Below are 12073 nucleotides of genomic sequence, written 5' to 3'. Positions count from 1 at the left end.
TATATTGTGCAGATCTATGTATAAATGTGATTGCAACTAAGAGGATCTTATGTTATTCAAAGATTATATGGATTAGAATCATTAGGCTCTGAAAAAAGAGAAGAAATTAAAAAGAACCGCAGAGTCTCTTCATCAATTTTCACAGAAGAATCTCAAAATCTAAAAGCATAGCTTAAAACACAACAATAAATTAAAAAGACGGCAGAGTCTCTTCACCATTTTTAGAGGCGAATTTCCTTCTTTTCTCAAACAAGAAATTTTTTGGCTTCAAATCTCTTGATTGGAGAAATTACGACGAAACAAATTGAATCAAGAATGAAATCAATTTGAGTTAATGAAATCAAAATGAACAACAAACATGAGCAAATCAACAAAAAATCGAAACAGAAACAGCAAAAATGCAACTGAGAAGAGACGGAAGTAGTACCTGATGAGAAGAGGCAGAAATTGTCGATTGGTAGGGGGATAGAGGCTTGAATCGTCGATTAGTGGGTGGGGGGAGATGCTCAAATTTTCGATTGTAGCTGAAAGATAGAAGAAAGGGGATGGAGACTCTGAAAATTGGAACGGTAGGGCAAGGGCACTTTTGGAAACGTTAATCCCTTTCTCAGTCAGCCGATATCTCTCGTCTTTTCCGATCAGATCTAGCTTACTCAATCAGACATCTAAAATCTAGTGTAACAAACAACTTTAGCTGACGAGTCAGCCAAAAACGTCTGAGCCAACTCGGTCAAACGTATATCAAACAGGACCTTAATATGACAAATAAGTTATGATGGGTATGAAAGATGGACTATCTTCACCCTTAGAACCGGTTCAAACCCGTTTAATTTGTGATCTAAATTGGACATAATTTAATTAAATTGGTTCGATCCATTTTCCTTACATTTTAATAATTTAATATTTTTTTTGCATGTTCTTTATCAAATATGGTTCATTTTAGTTTATTTTAAACTTTGTTTTATTCTTATTTTGCTATTTGTTAACATTTATAATTACTCTATGTTATGTTTATATGTATTTTTTACATGCCTATATATTTTAAGCCCTAAGGTTCAATGAAAAAGTTATACAAATTTGAATTTACAAATTTGTTTTAGAAAATGTTAATAATTGAAAATACTTTGCTTAATTGATATTTTGAACCTTCAACATTATTCATGAAATTCTGAAGCTTAACCCTTAAGTTTTTATCGAAGACTCTGATCAATATCATCATCACCATTTGTCACCATTACATGTACCTATCTATTATCACCATTGACCTTGCTTTGCTCTGTCAACTAAAGTTGCTTAATAAAGCATAAATCCCAATGTATCAAATTTCAATAAGGTTGGAGGGTGTGATAAGAATGAGGTAGAGCCTATATCATATATTTTATCATGAGAAAGACCATGCCTAGTCTATGGTATGAACAATATGACAAGAAAAAAATTGCAATAACTTGTCGTGCTCCTCTCTCTCTTACTCTTCCTCCCTCTTTCAATCTCTCTCCTATTTCCCTCTCCTTGCTCTTCATTGCAAAATTGATATATCATGCCTAGTGTACGGTTTTGTTAGTAGCAAAATGAGGTGTAGTGTGTTAACGGTGGCACACCACATCCTTCACTCTAATATATTAAATTGTTTTTAATATTTTATAGTTTTTAAATAATTTATTATTATAAATTAATAACGTGTTTAATTAATTGCGTCCGCACCAGATCAAATGGATCGTACCCAAACCGGACATGCTTTCTTCTAGACATGTTCAAGATCATCTTGGTCCTACCTAAATGTAACAACTAGTGATTAATTAATATTTTATAACTGATCACATTACTAGAGTAAGAAAAAAAAAACAGTAACAGTAATTTTTTTTTTAATCAGGAATTAAAAAGTACGTTTCAGTAATAAATTGTTTTAATTACGTTTGCGATAGTTGTATCATTTTGGACATTATATAATGCAATAATATCGAAACCACCAATAAACCAGGAGCTTCAACTTCTTTGGCATGGCGCCCTTTTCGTCATTCTTTGCCAATAACCCCGGGACGATGAAGCAATTATCGATCTACAAATGGCAAATGCAGATGCAATAGAAAAAATTCATGGAACCAAAAACAGAGGGAAATTGAAACGAAAACAATGCATGGCCATCCGGTTTTTCCCTTAATTTCAACATCTTTCTCAACGAGACTCCCTTCCCTATCATCATCATCCATTCCTCTCTAAAACGAAATGCCTTCTTCATATCTCCATTTCTCTGCAACCATAATTCCTTAAAATCGATTACTTATTTACCTTTTGCTTTCAATTTCATATCCGTCTCTCCAAAATTCGTTTTTGGAGACAATTATTATAGCGATCGAATCCCAGGTACGTTGTCGTTGATTTACCTTCCCTCTGTTAACACTTGATTTGTCTCTCGTTTATTAATTGCATTGCGAGTTTATATTGTTATTGCTGTGATCTAATTTAGATTTCTCAATATCATGATCAGAATCTCTCTAATTCTTAAGATCATCTTCTAAATGAATTAATTTTCAGAGCACAGAATATGATTTTAGGGATGATTACATGTTTGCTTAAGCCGATTTTGATTCTCTCAATTTTTTAGTGACGATTGTTCTAATCTAAGCTTCCTTTCTCAAAATCTTACATATAGAGACTACACAGTGAGAATTTTGATGGTATTTTCTTCCGTCATCATTTGAAGAAATTACAAGCACCATGGCTACTGCAAAAGCTCTTGAACCTGCATTCCAGGGAGTTGGTTCTAAACCGTATCCTTACCCAACATCAATTTCTTTTATCATCATCATCTACTTTAAAGAACATTAGAAATTCAGTCATTATATGCATGTATGATTCGTTTGCATTTGTTGTTAGTTTTTCACTTAACACCTTGTAGAGGGCTTGAGATATGGAGAATTGAAAACTTTCAACCAGTTCCTTTGCCAAAATCAGATTATGGTAGATTCTACATGGGTGATGCATACGTTGTTTTACGGGTTTGCTCATAACCTTTCACAATTTCTATTTCAGTTATAAAATGTTATTGTTTTAATCATTCATACATTTGCAGACTTCTAATGGAAGAGGAGGTGCTTATGGGTACGACATACACTTCTGGTTGGGAAAAGATACAAGCAATGTATGTATAACAACATCCTATATCCCAAATTAAATAACACTTCCTTATTTTTTTTTTAAGAAAAAGTTCAATTCAAATTAACTAAATGTGATAATCAGGATGAAGCTGGAACAGCTGCAATAAAAACAGTTGAGCTTGATGCGATTCTTGGAGGGCGTGCAGTGCAACATAGAGAGATTCAAAGTCATGAATCTGATAAATTCTTGTCATATTTCAAACCATGTATTGTGCCACTTGAAGGTGGTGTTGCAACTGGATTCAAGAAACCTGAAGAAATGGAATTTGAAACAAGATTGTATATATGCAAAGGGAAAAGAGTTGTTCATGTGAAACAGATTCAATTCTCTCGATCTTTGTTGAATCATGATGATGTGTTTATTTTGGATACTAAAGAGAAGATCTTTCAATTCAATGGAGCAAACTCAAATATTCAAGAAAGAGCTAAAGCTTTAGAGGTTATTCAGTATTTGAAGGACACTTATCATGAGGGAACATGCAATGTTGCAATTGTTGGTATGGGATATACATTTAAAGCACATAATTAGTCAATTAGATTTACATTTATCACCCTTTTTTTATTTTTGTTTTTATAAATCATTTCAGACGATGGAAAACTACAAGCGGAAGGTGATTCGGGTGAATTTTGGGTTATCTTTGGAGGGTTTGCTCCTATTGGCAAGAAGGTTCTTGGTGATGATGATATAATTCTAGACAGGACACCTGGCAAACTTTTTAAGTACGAATCTCCTTTTGGTTTTCTTTAATCTTTATCTGACAAATTATCTTTTACAGAATTCTAATTTTTTTTTTTTTTTTTTTTTAAGTATTGGTGGATCAGAGGTGAAGGATGAAATTACAGGATTTACGAAATCGACCCTGGAAAACGACAAATGTTATCTAATGGACTGTGGGGCGGAGGTTTTCGTGTGGGTTGGTAGAGCAACACAAGTTGATGGTAGAAAAGCTGCCATGCAGGGTGCTGAGGTAGGATTTGGTTAATTACATTTTTACCCTTTGACTGATTCTCACCATTAAGGTCCATTTGTAGGAGTATATCACTGCTCATGGTCGACCAAAATCCACCCTTGTAACCCGATTAATTCAAGGTTATGAGACGGTTGCATTCAAGACTAATTTTGAGTCATGGCCATCAACAGCTGCACCTCAAGCAGAGAATAGAGGAAAAGTAACAGGTAAATAACAACCTACTTTCATTCATCATTTTGGAGTATTTTTTATTACTATAATTGGATTGGATGATTATTAAGCTATAATTGGGGTTTGGACTTTGGATTATAGCGCTGCTGAAGCAACAAGGTGTAGGCCCAAAAGGAAAAGACAAAAATGCTCCGGTAGCGGAGGAAGTACCTCCTCTGCTTAAATCAGGCGGAAAACTTGAGGTGTGGACTATCGACGGCGGTGCTAAAAAGGCGGTTGCTCATGAGGACTTCGGTAAATTCTACAGTGGCGATTGCTACATTGTCCTTTACAGTTACCATACTGGAGAAAAGAAGGAAGAATTCTATCTTTGCTATTGGATCGGAAAGGATAGCACAGAGGTAAATCAAACAAACAAAATCGTCTGTCGAAATCAACTAAACGATTGAGCGATTGCGTTTTAACTCTTAATCGATGTGTATTAATTAATCAACAGGAGGATCAGAATACAGCTGCTAAATTGACTACATCGATGTTCAATTCACTGAAGGCGAGACCTGTACAAGGTCGTATCTATCAAGAGAAAGAACCACCACAATTTATCGCTATTTTCCAGCCGATGGTTGTTTTCAAGGTACGATCGTAAAACATTCATTTGATTTGCGAATCGAATCCCTTTTCTTCTGTTATGGAATTTGACGATAAATGATGATATGAATTTAGGGCGGATTGAGTTCTAGCTATAAAAGCTCCATTGCAGACCAAACTGACGAAACCTACAGTCCAGATTCTAATTTTATTATCCGGATATTGGGAACTGCAGTGCATAATAATAAAGCTGTTCAACTTGATTTTGTATGCTCTTTCATCCTCTTGTAGTGAACTATATGGATATGATAATAATTCTGGTGTTCATGAGGGAGTTTTTCAATATTTCAGGTGCCGGAAGCTTTGAATTCATATGAATGCTTCGTTATACAATCTGGTTCCCATGTATATATCTGGCAAGGAACTCAGAGTACTTTTGAACAGCAAGAATGGGCAGCTAAAATTGCTGATTTTTTGAAGGTATCATTTATTCATACAACAATTAATGTGAAAGAAAAAAAAAGAATTCAGTAATCAATACTTTATGTTATGTTATCTTTGATCAGCATGGGGTAAAAGCAAAATTCCAAAATGAAGGAACAGAAAGCTCAACTTTCTGGCTTGGATTTGGAGGGAAACAAAGTTTCACTAGCACCAAAGTATCACTGGAGACTTCTAGAGATCCTCACTTGTTTGCATTCTCACTCATTAAAGGTTTCATTTTCACAAACATATAATAACACCACTTTAGTTTTACTTTTTTTCTTTTAAATATTCAATCTCTCTAACTAGTTTTTTTGTTACTATTTTTGCTATGCTTTGTGGATTTCCAGGAAAGTTTGAGGTGGGTATGATACATTTTGCTCATTCCATTTATATATTTTCAACACAAATGTCTAAAACATTTTTTTTTTTTTTTTAAAATAAGATTGAAGAAGTTTACAACTTTGATCAAGATGACCTGTTGCCAGAGGATATCTTGATATTAGATACACATGCCGAGGTGTTCGTTTGGGCTGGTCAAGCGGTTGACTCAAGGGAGAAGAAAAATGCTCTTGACCTTGGCCAGGTAACAGAACAAGTTGTACCACGCTTTGACATGCATTGGATAATTGGATATAATTCATTTTTGCATAAACAATTTACTCTTTTTTTTTTTTTTGATGAATTTGATTTCAGAAATACATAGAATGGGCTGGATCTCTTGATGGATTGTCGCCACATGTGCCATTATACAAAGTAATGGAGGGAAATGAACCTTGTTTCTTCACAACGTATTTCTCATGGGATCCTTCTAAACCATTAGTATGCTCCTCTCCTCTCCTACATTACATATACTTAATACCCATTTCAATTAATATTTACATGTTAATTTGGATTCTATGTGCTTTTGAATGAATGCAACTAGATTCATGGGAACTCATTTGAGAAGAAGATTTCAATACTGTTTGGGGCAGGCCATGCTGGAGAGGTAATTAGTAAATAACACCCTTATAAAACCAAACCAAACCGATTAGTTTAGTGATTTTATTATTAATATAGGGAAATCAAGGTGGTGGGCACACTCAAAGGGCTTCAGCCCTGGCGGCGTTGAACTCGGCTTTTCAACCAGGAGGAGGAGGTGGTGGTGGCGGTGGTTCTGTAAAAGGATCGAGTGGGGGAGGGGGATCACAGAGAAGAGCTGCAGTTGCTGCATTATCAGGTGTTCTTACTGATGTGCCTGTTAACGAACCCTCTCCTGAAGCCTCACCCGGTATTTTCAATTTACTTTTTAAAAAAAAAAAAAAAATCCATTTAATAACAACAATGTATTTATACGGGTTGTTTGTTGAAAATACAGAAGCACCTGAACCTGAACCTGAACCCCCTGCAGAACCTGAACCGGTTCCTGAAGAAGACGATTCGGAACCAAAGGTAGAAATCGAGGAGGACGAAAATGGTATTTTATCTAGTCCATCCACTTTCACCTATGACCAAGTCAGGGTTAAGTCCGAGAACCCCGTTCCTGGAATCGACCTTAAGAGACGAGAGGTTACTTACTTCCTTACTTACTTTTCAAAATCTAACAGTCCTCACAAAGGACTAGACTGGACAGTAAGTAGTACTTACTGTCCAGTCTTGTTCATGTCATGTCCTCTTAGTGTGGACATGATATGACATGCTCTTTTAGTGTGCATAATGAATGATTTATGATGATGTTTCAGGCTTATCTTTCTGTGGAAGAATTTGAGTCTGTGCTGGGGATGACAAAAGCGGATTTCTATAAATTGCCGAAATGGAAGCAAGACGTGACAAAGAAAAAAGTTGAGCTATTCTAGAAAATAAATAAGTCTTGAGGTTGAAACCAAGTAATAAAAGATTAAAGACCACCCTTTTTTCTAAATATATCAATCAATAATGATTAATTATTTACAGTTTGTTTTGGCACACACGATCATAGGTGTTATTGTGATCGTTTGTGGTATATTATGATGATTATAGCGAATATTTAGTATCGGTTTTTGTTATTTCATGTGTGATTAAAGAGTGTAGTTATACACTGCAAATGTAACACCTCAAATTGTATTACATAATGGATAAAGGTTTATTTAATGTCGTAATTCCATGTTTTCTTATTTTGTTCAAGCCTAGTCTTTATTAGATATATACTACAGAGAATGCATGCCAATTGCCTTGTATCCTAATCACACCTTTGAAAGTCTCACTAATGACTTGTTATCACCTAGAAAATTCTTTTTTCTCTATATATATGACAAAAGAAAAAAGAAAGTTGGGGTTTTATACTCTTATCACCTAACAATCTCTGAAAAAAAATGCTCTATTTAAACCTTTGGTCGCACCACACTCTAAACACATGCGCCCATACTTCATATATTTTATAAATATTTATCTCCCAAAAATATCACATAAATATGATATTCAAAATATTTTAAATGTTAAAACATGTTTATAGTCATCCACTCTTTGAAACTACTCTAGTACTCTTATAATCTAAAATTCATATATCGTTGGTATCACTATGAGAACAAATTTAATTTGGAGTAAAGCAGTAAACTTTGGTTACATAATTAATTTCAACTATAACTTAATGTAAGGTCACACATTATCATCTGATGAGTCAAACACTCTACACGCTAACTGTCAGCGTCAGGGTCAACTGTCACCATCGGCGCCAACGCCTCAAGTCTTATCAGCGCCAGCGTATAGTTATGTAATCTTTGTATGTTAGGTAATGATACAGATATGTATAGAATAGATAGCAGATCCGATATCTTTGTGATGAGAATCGGTTCTTAGTAGATTAGATCCAAACCCTTCAATCAAGGGATATACTTGTATAGATTAGTATATATTCAACATTAGGGTTTCAAACCCTTTGTGACAACTCGTTTTCTTGATGAAAGACAATTTGGAGAATTCTTCGTGTTCTTTACTTTTTCTGTTCTTTATTTGTTTAGTTTAGTCTGTTCATGTTTATCATACTTGAAGTGTATCCAATCGATATAAACCTTCAATTGGTATGAGAGCAGGTTTTTTATACACTCAAGTAATCATGTCGACTTCCAATAATCTCAAATCCTTTGGTCTCAACAAGATTCCTCCTTCCGATGAGTACAACTTCACAATGTGGAAAACTAAGGCCATGGTTCTTGAAACCGTGGACTATTAGATGCGTAATATTGTTGAAAAAGGTCCTCATGTTCCTATATACCAACCTATGGTCAACTCATTAGTCTTGATGTGAAAGCTAGAGTAGCGATAGGAAACTCTCTTCCTTATCACGTGTATTATCTTGTATAGAATTGTGAGCCAACTCAAGAGATGATGGATATGCTGACACTGGCCTATGAAGGCACTATGGAAGTTCAAGCCACTACCATCAATAACCTTAATCAGAGATACAAACACTTCTTCGCTCAGCAAGGTGAATCACTAACCCAAACGTTTAACATATTTAACTGCTTGATTAATGGTATGTGCATTCTAGGAGTTGTCAAGCATTCTTCTCAATTAGTTCTGAAGTTCCTGGACTCTCTTGGGAAAAGTGGGAACATCACACTGATGTACTTAAAAACAGTGAAAAGATCGATACCATGGATCTGAACTCCTTGTTTGGAAAACTTTGAAATTATAAAGAGACCAAAGCTCTTCGTAAATATATCATGAAAGAGTCAAGCAAGGAAAAGTCTTTAGCATTGGTTTCTCGAAAAGAAGCAATGAAACACATCAATGAATCAAATGACTTAGATCAGGGTGAAGAGAGTGGTGAAGATATCATTGATGAACTTGTTGCCAGTGCTACACTTATTTTCAAACGTTACGAAGAAAGCAGATCAAATAGGGCTCGAAGAGCTTAGTTTAAAGGAGGCAGTTCAACGAGGAGATACACTTCAGAGAAGAAAAACTCAAGTAATTGTTTTAACTGTGGAAGCCCTTACCATTTTGCCACAGACTGCAAAGAGAAGAAAGAAACTCAAAGTTCTAAGAACTATGAAGTGTTGTACAAGAAACTATTAGCTCATATGAAGAAGGAGACCATCTCTCTGCCAAAATCTTTCATGGCAAAACAAGAGGATCGTGAAGAGTGGATGAATGATGAGGAGACATTTGAAGATGATGGGTTGGATGTTAAGGGTCTAATGACTTTTAACAATGATTCCCCCGATGGTAATATCAACATGTGTGACACAGATATCTCTCAAGCTGTCCAAGGATCAAGTCAAAATCTAGAACATACTTGGTTCCTAGACAGTGGGTGCTCTAGACACATGACCGGTCTCAAGTCCCTCTTAGCAGACTTTGTGGATAAAGATGGTCCTATGGTGGTTTTTGGCGACAACAATGAAGAAGTTGTCATGGACGTTGGAACTTTTGAGTGCATGGCGTTCAAGCTGAATGATGTGTAAGTTTCTTTTTGATTGTAATGAAGGAGATGTTCTTGACTCTAACAATAAAATTGTGCTCAATGCACTCAGGGACAACAACATATATATGCTTTAATTTTATGTGTTTAGACAATGCTACTTTATGTTTTTGAGTTTATGCTTCGCTACCATAAAACTTCTGAACATAAGCTACTAGAATTTTAGTTTACTATGACTTTTTGCTTCAAAAATTCTTTTTAACTTTTATTTTACCAAAGAAGTATACATTGTACATTATTCAACCAACATTTTTCTATGCATGTTCTTCTCTATCGATAGTGACCTTATCCGATTTGTTTATTTGGAAAAGATCAGAGTGTCATTCCTTTGGTGCAACATCTTCTGAGTATACACTGACTCTACATATTTTCTTCTAGACACATATCACTTCCATCTTGAACAACGTATTTCTGTTGTAATGGGATGAAGTGAAGTTAGGTAACATAGCACGTCTAATTTGTAACGCCCATAAAATTTACGCCGATTTAAAACATTTTAATCCATTCAAAAACCATTAAGTTATTACAACTTGTTTTCAAAATAGTTTAAACATCAGAGTATCCCCAGAACCAAATCACAAAATCATGAAATATGAGGAGCGGTACGATCACGTCTTTGTCTTGCCACGATCTCCTGATGTACCTGAAACAATAAACTGAAACTGTAAGCCCGCAAGCTTAGTGAGTTCCCCCAAAATACCCACACACACATAACTATACACATACAACAATGAATAGCATACTATGGGCCCAATCAACCATCCGGTTGGAATACCCCTGGCCCTCAACCTTCGGGTTGGAATGCCAACATACTATGAGTCCAATCATCCTACCAGGATGGAATACTCTCGGCGCACAACCATCGGGTTGGAATGCCCGGACACCTACACATACAACAACAACTACCATGGGTCCAATCATCCCTCAGGATAGAATACCCCAGGCCCTCAACCATCGGGTTGGAATGTCATCCTACTGTGAGTCCAATCATCCTACCGGGATGGAATACTCCTGGCTCACAACCATCAGGTTGGAATGCCCTACCTACTATGAGTCCAATCATCCTACCGGGATGGAATACTCCTGGCCCACAACCATCGCGTTGGAATGCCCACACACTAACAAACATGTGCACCTATCAGATAATCACATAATAGTTTATAGAAACAACATACTAGGGCCCTATCATCCTACCGGGATGGAATACCCTCTACTACTGCTCAAACATGTGCACTTATAACAAGTAATCTCCTACCAACATTTAGACAGTCAGACCATCTATAGGTCACTAAGCATAGCCACATCCAATCTACCAGTATTCCGATCTAAATAATCAATACTAACACATAATCATCCTTTCTACCAAAATATCAACTAACGTATCACAGTAGTAACTATCTCAAATAACAATCAAAGGTCCAGCCTTGGTGCCTTAGACCCTTGGGTATAGTGAGTATAACTCACCTTGCAACTGCCGAACCGAACCACGAAAGCATAATCCCGAAGCACTGCCCCAGACTCCAACACTTATAGCTATCAATGATCCATTGACACAAATATCCAAATTACCATAATATCCTTGAAGGTCAAAAGGGTCAAAGTCAAAGTCTTGGCCAAAGTCAACCTTCCTGATTGACCCTACTCGCCGAGTCAACCCATTGAATCACCAAGCTCTTAACTTCAGAAAACTCTCATATCACGACTCGACTCGCCGAGTCACCCTATGACTCGTCGAGTCCATCAATCTCCGAGTCCTATCCTGTCTAACTCACTGAGTCACCACTCAACTCACTAATCTGAGTCTTAACCACAAGAGGATCTGGGTTCTACGCTATGAATCGCCGAGTCCAAGAACAGACTCGCCAAGTCCATGACAATCTTCATCAGACTCGCCAAGTTGTTCATCCAACTCGTCGAGTCCATGCCCATCATCATATGACTCACCGAGTCAACCCATGAGACTCGTCGAGTCTCTTCAGTCCTTCATCCATACAGTCACTTTTTGAGCCATGCAGAGGCTACATACTGTAGATCCATCCTCCTAGGGCATGACTCTCATGTAAAGCTACCACCTTTACATGAATACAAGGTGCTATTGGCCCAAAACAAGCTAGGGCTAGGGTTCAAGGCAAGAATGCTTCACAATCAAACCAAGGGCTGATGCTTTATGATTTCCTGGACCTAGGCAAGTCTAGATCTGAAGTTGCAACCTCATATCTAGACCCATGACCCGAAATGGATCTTAAGCATACTAAAATGGCCCC

General features: G+C 36.4%; 1 protein-coding gene across 1 annotated transcript; it reads left to right on the top strand.

The window, feature by feature from the left end:
* The first annotated feature begins 1983 nt into the window (after window positions 1-1983).
* Window positions 1984-7485, top strand: LOC145055082 (villin-2-like). The gene is made up of 20 exons (XM_079003370.1): window positions 1984-2361; window positions 2651-2768; window positions 2897-2996; window positions 3071-3139; window positions 3238-3652; window positions 3743-3875; window positions 3964-4123; window positions 4188-4332; window positions 4439-4698; window positions 4794-4931; window positions 5021-5152; window positions 5237-5365; window positions 5452-5599; window positions 5719-5729; window positions 5814-5954; window positions 6065-6190; window positions 6294-6356; window positions 6428-6638; window positions 6726-6916; window positions 7090-7485. The coding sequence occupies exons 2-20, from the start codon at window positions 2716-2718 to the stop codon at window positions 7201-7203; spliced, it is 2739 nt and encodes a 912-aa protein (XP_078859496.1). The 5' UTR covers window positions 1984-2361; window positions 2651-2715; the 3' UTR covers window positions 7204-7485.
* The last annotated feature ends 4588 nt before the right edge of the window (window positions 7486-12073 follow it).

The sequence above is a fragment of the Lactuca serriola genome, chromosome 5 (assembly GCF_051521515.1).
Source record: "Lactuca serriola cultivar US96UC23 chromosome 5, Lser_US96UC23_V15, whole genome shotgun sequence".
Classification (NCBI taxonomy): Eukaryota; Viridiplantae; Streptophyta; class Magnoliopsida; order Asterales; family Asteraceae; genus Lactuca; species Lactuca serriola.
Note: the sequence above shows the minus strand (reverse complement) of the source record. Positions and strands in the feature narration are given on the sequence as shown.